General features: G+C 53.6%; 5 protein-coding genes across 6 annotated transcripts; all 5 read left to right on the plus strand.

Moving 5' to 3' along the window:
- Positions 1–845: 845 nt before the first annotated feature.
- On the plus strand, positions 846–2953 carry EKO05_0001456 (Serine/threonine-protein kinase; the record flags this gene model as incomplete). The annotated part of the gene is made up of 5 exons (XM_038937522.1): positions 846–1459; positions 1509–1752; positions 1809–2065; positions 2122–2601; positions 2656–2953. The coding sequence occupies 5 exons, from the start codon at positions 846–848 to the stop codon at positions 2951–2953; spliced, it is 1893 nt and encodes a 630-aa protein (XP_038802213.1).
- Positions 2954–3073: 120 nt separating this feature from the next.
- Positions 3074–4066, plus strand: EKO05_0001457 (uncharacterized protein; the record flags this gene model as incomplete). Of its 2 annotated transcripts, XM_059635673.1 has the most annotated exons (2): positions 3074–3601; positions 3819–4066. In XM_059635673.1, the coding sequence occupies 2 exons, from the start codon at positions 3074–3076 to the stop codon at positions 3921–3923; spliced, it is 633 nt and encodes a 210-aa protein (XP_059491656.1). The 2 variants fall into 2 exon arrangements, with proteins under 2 accessions (XP_059491656.1, XP_059491655.1); XM_059635672.1 differs by having other exon boundaries at positions 3074–4066.
- A 470-nt stretch (positions 4067–4536) lies between these two features.
- Positions 4537–7603, plus strand: EKO05_0001458 (Protein kinase domain-containing protein ppk32; the record flags this gene model as incomplete). The annotated part of the gene is made up of 3 exons (XM_038937657.1): positions 4537–5142; positions 5195–6433; positions 6482–7603. The coding sequence occupies 3 exons, from the start codon at positions 4537–4539 to the stop codon at positions 7601–7603; spliced, it is 2967 nt and encodes a 988-aa protein (XP_038802215.1).
- A 1509-nt stretch (positions 7604–9112) lies between these two features.
- Positions 9113–10739, plus strand: EKO05_0001459 (uncharacterized protein; the record flags this gene model as incomplete). Its single annotated transcript, XM_059635674.1, has 3 exons — positions 9113–9366; positions 9417–9557; positions 9611–10739. 3 exons carry the CDS (start codon positions 9113–9115, stop codon positions 10737–10739), a joined length of 1524 nt encoding a protein of 507 aa, XP_059491657.1.
- A 398-nt stretch (positions 10740–11137) lies between these two features.
- EKO05_0001460 (uncharacterized protein) lies at positions 11138–12017 on the plus strand (the record flags this gene model as incomplete). The annotated part of the gene is made up of 5 exons (XM_038937467.1): positions 11138–11177; positions 11228–11267; positions 11323–11339; positions 11437–11542; positions 11618–12017. The coding sequence occupies 5 exons, from the start codon at positions 11138–11140 to the stop codon at positions 12015–12017; spliced, it is 603 nt and encodes a 200-aa protein (XP_038802217.1).
- Positions 12018–12764: the final 747 nt, after the last annotated feature.

Consider the following 12764-nt stretch of genomic DNA (forward strand, 5'->3'; position numbering starts at 1 on the left):
CGCTTTTGGTTGATGTGGCTCTAAGCCCCCTTTTGGATATCTTATAGACTGGCTGGTATTTGCCAGCGTTAGTTGTACTGTAACGGTGTAATGTACCAATGCGGGCTTGTGTACGTTGGGCGTCTTACTACAGTCGAATCAATGCAATGTTACACTCGCCACACAATGCCCCTCTCTCTCGTGCACCGTTACTTGTGCTCTAAATGCCGTATACTGCATAAAGTGGCTGGCGGACTCAGAAGCTGCCCAACATACGCAGGTGTCTGGAAATTGGATTACACCACTATGGCGCTGACGAAGGCTGAACGAGCCACCAGAAAAGGGATAGATTTCTAGCTAGTCAGCCCTGAAACTTAGCACGTTCTCAAGGTGCGCGTGTGAACTTTGGGTGCACACATTTTGTGCAAACAAGCAGCTCAGCCGTCGCGTGTCTGATCATCAGCAACATGTCTAGAATTGCACTTGACGAATTCACAAAACGAACCGGGTCGTCGTTGGCTCGGCCCGTGGACTGGCGGCATGGCCCAACGCTACGCTAAGAACCCACTCCCTGACTTGAGCTCTTGTCGAAACAAGCCCCCCGTCCGCCTTCCCCTCTCGCCAGCTGTTCGCTGTGATTTGCCTCCGGAGGTTCGTTCAAAGCTCTGTGCAGTCTGGAAGAAAGCGCGCAGCATTATTCCTCCGCCCGCTCGCCCTCTTTCCACGGCAGCACTCCCCTACACCCCTCTCCTCCGAAATCATCATTGCGGACCTCTCCCCCGAACCACACCCCCTACGGCACACTTCGATCCACCACACACTCAGGAGGCTTTCATAGGCCACCTCAGCACCGCACTCGCTTCACAATGAACAACCAGCAGCAGGGAAACCGGTTGCAGCTCAACTTTGGCTTTGGTGGTGGAGGGGGTGACCGCAACAACCAGTATGCCCAAGAGCAAGGCCGTGCGTTTCCTACCACGCCGTCGACCTTCCCGCAGCCTGTATACCCAAACCAGGCCGGCCAACAGGAAGTCTGGGGTGCGCAGCAGCAAATGGGCGGCAATGGCTATGGAGGCTACTTCCAAAACCCCTACCAGCAGGCCCAGTACCAGGGACAGCAGGGAAACCTCCAGGCCCCAGGGGCAACTCGCTTCGATCAGAGCCCTAACGGCCTGGCCCAACAGCTTTCCCAGCAGCACCTTGGAGGTGGCAGCAACCGCTCCGGAAGCCCGTATGGCCGCCAGGCCTCGCCGAACCAACAGCGCCCTCGCACCGCCGATAACAGAGGATTTGGATACGGCGGCTATGGAGGCGGCTCTGCGCCTCGACAGCCGTCACAGTCATTGTACGACGAGGAAGCACCGGCCAGGAACCCTGACAAGTACTCGAGCAACGTCGCTCAGCAGGCGACCATGTCCAAGGGTTTAATCAACACCTTCTTCAAAGACAGCGTTCAGCGAGCACGCGACCGAAACCAAAGGTACGAACAGCCAACAAAGCCGCCCTCCGGTCTACTGACACATGAACAGAGCATTGGAACTCGAGTCCATTATGAAGGAGCCTTCTATCTCAGACAACCGTAAAGCTCAGAAGGAGAACAGCATGCGCAACGCCGAGATCCACTACCTACGGTTCTTGCGAACAAAGGAAAAGCCGGAGAATTTCTCGACATTGAAAGTTATTGGCAAGGGTGCTTTCGGCGAGGTCAAGCTTGTTCAGCGTAAGAACGACGGCAAGATCTATGCGCTCAAATCACTTGTCAAACAGGAAATGGTAGGCTTCGATCCTCGACGCAGGCTACGAAAGAGGCTTATGCTGACACTGCACAGTTCAAGAAAGATCAACTGGCCCACGTCCGATCCGAACGAGACATTCTCGCCGAATCAGACAGCCCATGGGTTGTCAAGCTGCACACCACGTTCCAGGACAACACCTTCCTGTACATGCTTATGGAGTTCTTACCGGGTGGTGACTTGATGACTATGCTTATCAAGTACGAAATCTTCACAGAAGACATTACGCGATTCTACATGGCGGAAATCGTCCTGGCCATAGAAGCTGTCCACAAGCTGGGCTTCATTCATCGGTGGGTCTAGCAATACCTGTAAAGAGATTGGAGGCGCTTATGCTGACATTACTCAGTGACATCAAGCCTGACAACATTCTGCTGGATCGTGGCGGTCACATTAAGCTGACTGATTTCGGTCTGTCGACGGGTTTCCACAAAGAGCACGACGCTGGCTACTATAAGAAGCTGCTTGCTGGCGGTGCACACAAGTCGAACCGGGATAACCGAAACTCGATGAACATGGACCAGATCCAGCTGACCGTCAGCAACCGAACCCAGATCAACACATGGAGGAAATCCCGTCGCCAGCTCGCATACTCCACTGTTGGCACACCCGACTACATCGCGCCAGAGATTTTCAGCGGCCAAGGATACGACTTTGGCTGCGATTGGTGGTCTGTTGGTACCATCATGTTCGAGTGCCTCATCGGTTGGCCACCTTTCTGCGCAGAGGAACCGCATGACACCTACCGCAAGATCGTGGATTGGCCACGCAACTTGCACTTCCCCCCGGACCAACAGCTTGGTGCAGAAGCAGAGGACTTTGTGAGACGGTCAGTCTCCCTTGCGTTGTTGTCATTGACTTGTTGCTAACAAACATTTCTTAGCCTGATTTGCGACGCCGACCACCGCCTTGGTCGTATCGGCGGTGCCAGCGAGATCAAGCAACATCCGTTCTTCCGTGGTGTCTCATGGGATGGTCTGCGACGCATCCGCGCACCGTTCGAGCCTAAACTGCAGTCGAATGTCGATACACAGTACTTCCCCATTGATGAGATTGACCAGAACGACAACAGTGCTGCCTATAGGGCGCAAGCTGCGCAATCAGGGGACGATGAGTACGCCACTAGCTTGCCCTTCATTGGCTACACATACAAGCGCTTTGATGCTTTCCGGGGTGCATAGAGTGCTCGTCGACAGGTTGCGACGGTACACTGCACTTGTGCATGTCCTTTTTTGCAGGCTTTGGCATCGTACACAAGCATTGCCTAGGCGTTGGGCCTCGTTCTTCTCAGACTCATTTCTATGCTTCTTTGTTCTGCACATCTCACTGTGGATGATGGGAGTCCGGAAAGTCTGAGGGTGCGTTGGGCTAGAATCATGGGAACGGCTTCCTTGTGTCACCACCACTCAGGCGAAAGCTACAGTGATCGGGTCAAGCTGTCTTGTGACAGCACTTTAGTCATCGACACATCCGGGGAGAAGTATCAGACTAGCTATTGGGATATGTATGGAGGAGTTTGGAGAGGAATCAAACAATATGAAACTGCACTCTGTGCGCATTGCGAGCTCTGTGATACATCCCAGGCACTCATCTCGTCCGGTCCAACACAGCATAGATCGTATGCGCTTGTTCGGTTTTCGTCGTATGGACTGTGGAAGCAAAAATGTCCCCGTATCGCCATCAACTCCATGCTCCTGAGGCCTAGCGCTTATGCACTGCATCTCGCCATTCTTTCAGCCTGGATTTTGCTTCGACTTCAACGTCTTGTTCGGAAGTACGCACATTCGAAAGAGACTTGCCACGCTCATCGCGCCTCGAATTGTACCATGCTACACAACCGTCAGCACTCGTCCACTCGCGCGTCTTTCCCCAGCGGTATGCAACGCTCTTCATGCAGCGCTTCTTCACACGCACACAGACACTGCTCGAACCCTCCTCTTGTCCGTTTCCACGACTCCCCTCTCTTTGCCTTCTGTTCTCATCGTCTGCGCCCTCAACCCCAGTCACAACCACCAGCTCGCACAAAGAGTAATGCAAACCACTTACCGGTTGGTCCTCTGCTTGTACAGAACACGGTGCCCGCACTGTCTGCAGCGGATAGGCTCGCCGCGCTTCAGAGGAACGTCCTGGTCGCAGTCGCCGCACTTGTAGTGCACGGTGCGCGCGTTGATGTCGACCTGCTGCTGAGCCTCGGAGGTGTTGGCTCCGCTGTAGCCGCCATACTGTTGTGTGGACATGTTGAGAGTTTGGTGCTGGGAAGCGGTCGCGAAGGCGGTAAGAGGAGTATGCGGTGAGCGTGTGTGCGAGAAAGACAACTGGCCGTTGGGGGGTGTCGCGAGCTGGCGTTGGATATCGAGAAATTGTCAAAGGCGCAAGGCGGAATGGCGGCGCGGGAACATTGGTCTTATCGATAAGGGGCCCTGATGCTCGAATGCGAAAGGGCACTTTCACATGGCGCTTATGTCAGGCAGTGCTAGCTAAGGATCCTGACTTCTTGGTGTTTGTATTGTGCGGAATGTGTTAAAGGATAAGATCTCTTCTTTGATTTGATCGCAGCGCCTGGTGGCATTTTCTCCCTACCTTCCGCGCACCTCGTCTAGGTGTCCAACTGGCTCGCCCTGACATGCCTTGACCTTCTCGGCGCGGTTCCAGCTGGCAGTCTCAGATCGCATTCGCAACCCCGAAACCTCGACACGTCCGCAGAACGGCCCATGACGTGCCTCCCTCGCACTTGAACGATTTCCGCGCGGGCGAATAGACCACAATGTTCTCCAACGCGCTGAAGTCGTTTCAGTCGAACATCTCGGGCAACTACACTCTCAGCGCCCAACCTACATCTTACTCAGGACCATGGAAGATATACGATGCGAAGAAGAAGTCTACGGGCAAGGCAGCCTCGGTCTTTGTCTTCGAGAAGAAGTCGCTAGAACCCCCTGGCGGTGCAGGGCTTGGTGGTCGTTCAGGCGCATCACAGCTCAAGCGTGCACACGAGGAGGTGGTGGAGAGGTTGAAGAAAGAAGCTAGCTCGCTGGCACGTCTGCGACACCCAAGCGTCCTAGAGCTCGCTGAGCCAGTAGAGGAGACTCGCGGCGGAGGTTTGATGTTTGCCACGGAGCCTGTCACAGCATCCCTTGCTGGCCTACTACAGGAGAAGGACCAGCAGGAAAAGGCCGGGGGCGTCGGTGGGCGCCGAAGCCGCTACGTCGTCGAAGAGTCTGATGGACAGAAGCGCAGACGAGAGCTCGAACTTGACGAGCTCGAGATACAAAAGGGGCTGCTGCAGATTAGCAAAGGCTTGGAGTTCTTGCACGAGAGCGCTGGGTTGGTCCACGCCAACCTCACGCCAGAGGCTATATTCATCAATGCTAAAGTAGGCAATACCAATTCGTCTCTTCATGTACTTTTGCTGATGGACGTGACAGTCTGATTGGAAGATCTCAGGTCTCGGTTTCTCCACTCCCCCAGAGAACTCGACGAAGCCAACCTCCGTAACGCCCATTTCTCTGTCCGAAGTTCTGAACTACGATGCTCGACTTCCTAAATATGTCCAGCTCAACATCGACTATACGTCTCCGGACTTCATCATAGACGGTAATGTGACGCCAGCTGCGGACATGTTCAGTCTTGGTCTGCTGATCATTGCACTCTACAACTCACCACACCAAAGCCCGCTCGAGTTCAACGGAAGCATGTCGTCCTACAAGCGAGCGTTTTCCTCGTCTTCAACGGTACCGAACAAAAACAACAACTTCATGAGCTCGCAACCGCTACCGCGAGATGTTGCAAACGGAGTGCTTGATCGACTCATCACAAGACGGCCAGCACAGCGCCTGGATGCAAGGGAGTTCCAGCAAGCACAGTACTTTGACAACATCCTCGTCTCCACAATCCGATTCCTCGACTCCCTTCCAGCGAAGACACCAAACGAGAAGTCGCAGTTCATGCGTGGGCTTCCTCGAATACTCAACCAGTTCCCCAAATCCGTGCTGGAGAAGAAGATACTTCCAGCTTTGTTAGAAGAGATGAAGGATCGCGAGCTACTGACCCTGATTCTGCAAAACGTCTTCAAGATCATTACAATGCTACCGTCAGGCAAGCGGACGTTCACCGAAAGAGTCATACCCAAGCTACGAGAAACGTTCTTGGCTGGTGGTGCTGCTACTGCACCAAACGCAAAGGGTGGTACCCAGGAGCGTGATAGCCTGAAGGAGGCAGGTCTTATGGTGTTACTTGAGAACATCCAAGTCGCGGCAGACAACACAGGCGGAAAGGAGTTCAAGGATGACATACTGCCCGTTGTCAATTATGCTTTAGAGTCTCCTACACACTCGCTCGTCGATGCAGCGCTGCGTACACTTCCTGTTGTCCTGCCAATCCTCGACTTCTCGACAACCAAGAACGAGCTTTTCCCTGTCATTGCAACAATTTTTGCGAAGACCAGCAGCATGGGTATCAAGATCCGTGGACTAGAGGCCTTGAAGACTCTGTGCGGCGGCGGTGGTAACGACGACCAGAACGACTATCAGGGCGATGGTCTGACGGGCATGGTCGAGGCTCCAAAACCGAAGAGCTCTAGTGTTTCCATCTTGGATAAGTACACGATACAAGAGAAGGTGGTGCCGCTGCTCAAAGGCATCAAAACTAAGGAGCCTGCTGTTATGGTATGTCCGGCTTGTCACACACAAATCTCTTCACTGACACTGCAGTAGATGGCTGCCCATGATGTCTTCAAGGCCATAGCGCCACAAGTCGATAGTGACTTCCTCGCTATGGAAATCCTTCCTATCTTATGGCAATTCAGCTTGGGACCCTTGCTCAACCTCCCGCAGTTCCAGGCTTACATGACATTGATCAAGTCGACTTCAGCACGCGTTGAACAAGAGCAGACACGGAAGCTACAAGAGCTCGGCGCCAACAACACCACAGCTACCTCAAGAAACGAATTTATGAGTTTCGGCGGCCCACCTGCGTCAAGCGCCTTCGACTCCTCAAACGGCGGTGACGACACAAATTTTGAGGCATTGGTACGGGGAGGTACCCAGGGTAGGGCTGGCGGTTCGGATATGCTTGGAGGCGATCCATGGGCCAACGCTTCAGCATCATCGGCCACAGCTCTGCCTTCTCGACCCGCAAACCGCGCCAACACTGCTTCACCAGCCCCAGCAACCTTTGCATGGTCCACACCGCCCGTCTCTCCACCCCCACCGACGAACCTGTCTGCACCTCAGGGTAACCGCAAGGCCATCACACCAGACAACACGTTCTCCACTCTCAACTCTTCTTTCCCAGCCATGAACCCCACCAACCCAGGTATCGGCAGCCCGACATTCTCTCAGCCGCCAAGCAGGCCTACAATGGGCATGAACAGCATGATAACCCAACCAACAACGGCACCCTCATACACTGCGCCTAATTCAGGTATCGACTGGAGCAAAGCGAACGCCTCGTCTACATCAGGCTGGGGCAGCTCGTCTACATCCAATACCACGTCTAGCCGTCTCTCGAATTTCTCAGTCATAGCTCCCTCTCAGCCCCAACCGCAGCGTCAGGACAACACTGCGAGTCCATATTCGAGCTTCAGCATCGCACCACCGCCTATGAAACATGCGAACAACGGGACGTTCAGCATAGCGCCACCTCCGAGTTTGGGTGCGAGCAATAGGAGCACGAGTGCAAGTGGAGGACTAAGTATGAACAGTATGGGCGGTATGAAGGGCGGTAACATGAACAGTATGGCAGCATTGAGGGCGCAGACGCAGACTCAACAGAGTCAGAGACCACCGAGCCAAGCACCGACGAATTGGGGGAACGGCAGCGACAGTTTGATATAAAGTGCCTGCTGGATAGGCTTGAATTAGAGTCCAGTCAAATCAGAGTGCAGGCCTTCCGTGGTTCCACAATTGGTAACAACACACGTGCTGGGTCCTGAGGAGCCGTGACGATTTTACTGCTGTCCTTGATCACACAATAGCAAATCTGGAGTCGATGGCGGCTAAAGCCTCCGACTTCGCGAAGCTGGTCGTAGTGCTCCTGTTCAAGGCCTCCCGTTGATCGCAAAACTTGGTCGAAGCAGCATGATGATGTGCACACTCTTTGCTCGCCTGCATACGATAACACGCACGCTAATGATACGGCACAGCTGATCTGCAACGCATCCAAAAGGCCGCGTGAGATGTCCCGTCAGATCAGTGCAGCCTCATGTGGATCCCGTTCTCGGGATATCCGAGATGGTGCCAGAGGTCAGGAGACGAAGGCTCAAAAGCCTGTGAACAAGCAAAAATTCGAAGAAAAGAGGATGCGCTTGCACCATATTGGCAGAAGCTTGGTGTCGCAATCGCAGGGGCGGTATTGCGAAAAACCAAGGAACGAGAGCCGAGCTGGACCCCACTCCTCTTGGCTCTGATGCTTGCGTGCAGCTCGAGTGCTTGTGTGGCGTGCAACGTCATGGGTTCGTCCTCAACCACGCTTTGCGACCGACTTTTGCGCTCTGAGCGGCGCCGGCCAAACGGAGAGCGGCGGGAGTGCCTGGAATCGCTGGTTTGCAACCAAAGCCTGGCGAAATCCACAATTACCACATTCGTGTGGGTACGAGAAGACTCCACATGGAACTGCGAACTTGGTGCACGAAGCAGACGGCAACGCGCTCCGGTGTGGCCTATCCATGCTAAAGCGTGCTGGCCAGTGGGATAGTTCCATACGTCACGCCAGCCAGCCGTAACGGCCTGGGAAAGACTGGGATCACTGCTGTATGAAGCGGTACCCGCGCGTCAGCCGAGTTTCGAAGAGCCAACGAAAACTCGAACGGCCGGGTTAATTTTCGAGTGATGAGCATACTAGGCGAAGTTCCAGATCTTGTGTCGAGTCGTGCTGTAATTGCGCGGGGTATGGATGTTTGCTTTGTGCGGTGTTTGATAGGCCATCTTCATGGGAAGGCATCTTCAAACAGGGTCGATATCTGCTGGAGGCCCCACTGGCCCCCAGCACCTACCTGCGTCCCAGGGTTCGCCATTCCGGCCATAGCGACTTCCACCCCGCAGGATTCCCCTAGCGGCACTACTACCGTTCGCTCGCGCCTCAGCATCATCTTTAGCCACCTACTCTCGAATCGCGTGGCCCCACCTGCACTTTATATCCCGGCTCTCACGCTCTTCAACGATCATCTACCAACAACCGTTCGCCTTCTCAGGATTGCAATTTCCGCAGCAGCTTGAGACCACTTCGCCTGCTTCACCCATCGCACAGCTTGTGCCGCCAACCACCAGCAAGCGGTTAATGCTACCGGAAACGAACATCCGTCGTTTTAGTTACACTCCCCACAAGAGGACTCTCCGCTGTTTAAAATGGCGTTAGGACTCTTCAGCAAGGCCAAAACGGCCGACAGCGACTCTTCTACCGACCACAAGTTCCATTCCAAGGACGGCGACTATGATCTCGCAGCCATCGGCCCTGGCACGAACAGGCTTGCCGACCCTGGCGCCAATCAAGACCCTGAAAAGGGTGTAGACAGCGACAGCGAAGCCAGCATTATTGGAAAGCAGATGGCAATGGAAGCTGAGAATGCTATCAAGTATCGCTCATGTAGTTGGCAAAAGATATGTTCTCTTGGCAGGAGCTCACTGCACATCGCTGACTGATTGGTTAGACTGCAGCACTGCTGTTCTCCGAGTACATCTGTCTCGCCATCATGTCCTTCCCATGGTCCTACTCGATCCTCGGCCTCGTTCCTGGTGTCATCTTGACCGTTGTCATTGCTGCCTTTGTGCTCTACACGTCGCTGACCACCTGGTGAGTTTTGCTATTTCCATGCTCCCTCCAACAAGTCACTAATTCAAGTTTAGGCACTTCTGCATGCGCCACCCTGAGATTCGTGATGTGTGTGATCTGGGCCAAATGATCTTCTGGAACCAAAAGTGGGCGTTCTACTTCACTGCCGTCATGTTCATCCTGAACAACACGTTCATCATGGGCCTGCACTGTCTTGTTGGCGCCAAGTGGTGGAACACTATCACCGGCCATGAGCTTTGCACAATCGCTTTCGCTGCCATCACTGCTGTAATTTCCTTCTTCGCCTCCCTCCCCAGGACATTCTCCACACTGGCCAAGATCGCGACCTTTTCCGCCCTGTTCACCTTCATCTCCGTCATCCTGGCTGCGATCTTCTCTGGAATTGGTAAAAAGCCTGCCGGCTATCCCGATATGGGCGAGCTGGAAGTATACGCCGTCACGCCCTCTGGTACTACCTTCGTTGCTGGCATGAATGCATTCATGAACATCAGCTACACCTTCATTGGGCAGATCACGCTTCCAAGTTTCATCGCGGAGATGAAAAACCCCAAGGACTTCCCCAAAGCACTTTGGTGCGTCACAATTGCGGAGGTCATTGTCTTCAGCTGTGTTGGTGGTGTTGTCTACGCATACACAGGCACACAGTACATGACCGCACCCGCATTCGGCTCCATTGCAAACGAGACACACAAGAAGATTGCATTCACATTCATGGTGCCAACCATAATCTTCCTGGGTGTCTTGTACGCATCTGTCTCTGCACGTTTTATCTTCTTCCGCATGTTCAACAACACGCGCCACATGGGCAACCACACAGTTGTTGGCTGGGCTGCTTGGGCTGGCATCCTCGCAGTCCTTTGGGTTCTGGCTTTCATTATTGCAGAGGTCATTCCTTTCTTCTCTGATCTGCTCTCGCTCATGAGCTCGCTATTCGATTCGTTCTTCGGCTTTATCTTCTGGGGCGTTGCTTATTTCCGCATGAGGAAGGAAGACCATGGTCCTAGGTTCTGGGCAGTACGCGGACTCAGGGGCTGGGCGGGTTTTATCCTCAACGTTATTCTTTGCGGTATTGGGCTGCTGTTCCTGACGGCGGGCACATACGCGACCGTACAGTCCATCATCGATGGATACAAGGCGGCGTCCTTTGGAGGGCCGTTTAGCTGCGCAAGCAACGGACTCTAGAGGGAGAAGTGGAATGATTCCCTCGATTATCTTAATTCAGGACACGCTCCTTACGATACTTGATACATGTTTAATGACTGGGAAGATACGGCGTCTTTCGGATACAAGACTGATTACTACGAACGGAAAAGCAAATGTAATATAATGCCCCTGCAACCGAAAAGCTACAATTTGGCAACTAGGCACGTACACAATCGAACCTTCAACTCATCTCTGCATTGATTCTACGTGGCGGGTACCACGTTCCGCTTCGGCAAAGCTCGAAGCTATGACGTCTCGCGTAAGGCACATGCTGGACAAGCTGTCAAGATCCCCACCAGCCTGCCCCAACTACTGCTCTCTCACTTTCTGCAAACTTAGCAAACTTCTGTCCCAGCGCATTTTCAGTTCCCGCCATCATGTTCGACAACATTGACTTCACTCAGCCCACCCTATGGGGTAGGTTCTCTGTCAGCCTAGTTGCGACTAAGATTGTTGACAGTAAACAGTCTCTGCCATTAGCATTGCGTTCAACCCCACATTTTGGAAGTAAGTCTAGGCATCAACAGCTCATGGGTCGTGCTCGAGCTGACATGCGAACTAGCATTGCTGCGCAATCAGGTACGACCCTGCCGTCCACCGCCTCGTCCCTGCTGTGCGCGGCGTTCGCTCCAGCGTCAGGTGGAGAGTCCGAAGAAACATGTCTGACGGTGCACAGAGTACCACAACAAGGTCATCACCAATCTTTTTGGCGGTAACAGTCGATACGGGTGCTATGCGCTCGCCGTCACCATCTTCTCGCTTGGTATCTTCAGGGACTATCTGTACGTCTTTACAACCAAGCAGCCCGGACGGTTTTTGTTCTGGATTGAGAAATACTAACGTGGTTTTCCTCTCAGCTACAACGAGGCCCTCGCTGCGCAACCCGTCTCTCCTCTCCTTCAGAATCCGCTCGTGAAGTACTCTGCCATTCCCCTCTTCCTCACCGGCAACACCCTGGTCCTGACCTCGATGTGGGCCCTCGGCGTCACCGGTACCTACCTCGGTGACTACTTCGGCATTCTCATGGATGCCCCAGTCACGTCATTCCCATTCAACGTCTCGGACGCGCCCATGTACCACGGCTCGACACTCAGCTTTCTCGCTACTGCGCTGTGGTACGGAAAGCCCGCAGGCTTGCTCTTGACTGGTGTTGTGGCCGTTGCGTATAGCATCGCGAGGCAGTTCGAGGACCCCTTCACCGGCATGATCTATAGGAAGCGCGATGAGGAGAGAGCCAAGGGCAAGAAGGGCTTGTAAGCTCTCGAGAAACCTCTACCGTCTTTGGCAACACGGTCAGCTGCCCTGCTGGACGCGAGGTCAAAGATACAACACAAGACACAGGAAGACACGGAGGCGCAAAGCTTTGTCAGGAGAAGCACCATGAGGCAACGACGGTGGTATGCGGTGAAGTTGGGGGGGTGATACGTTGATTCAACACGGCAGCTCAGCACAGCAGCGGTGTTTGATGTTGATTTCGTCGGGGTTCAACAGGCCGGCAGCAGAAGTAGATACAGCATGGAGAGAGAGTACAGTACATATTGACACGATTACAACAGCCCAAAAGCGACAACCCCCCAAGCGACACAACTCTCTTTGGAAGCCTGAGGTAGGTCTTAGCGAGTGATTCCGGTGCTTTTCATACATCATCTTACATGCTGTTCATCTCCTTCACTACTTTTCAGCTAGCCGAGTGTTTCGACAGGCGAACGGGCGGTCTCGTCATGGGCTTTGAGCATTTGATTCTGCGCAGGTTTTCCTTAGACAACACTCGGCACAGATACATGCTGCATCAATCACATGAGAGAAGATTTCAATATGCAGATTGTGGTCGAACTTAATTGATTATAGAATCTTTTGCATTAACAAGAATCGCTCTGGCGCCAATGTCATCATGCTGCGACCTCAACCAGTCTCGGCGGTGACAACAAGTGTATCCGCCAATGACACGTCAAAAGATGCAGCTAGGATGCCCCAAGCATGAAATAAACAGCGACAAGATCGGCT

This window comes from Ascochyta rabiei, chromosome 2 (genome assembly GCF_004011695.2).
Source record: "Ascochyta rabiei chromosome 2, complete sequence".
NCBI lineage: Eukaryota > Fungi > Ascomycota > Dothideomycetes > Pleosporales > Didymellaceae > Ascochyta > Ascochyta rabiei.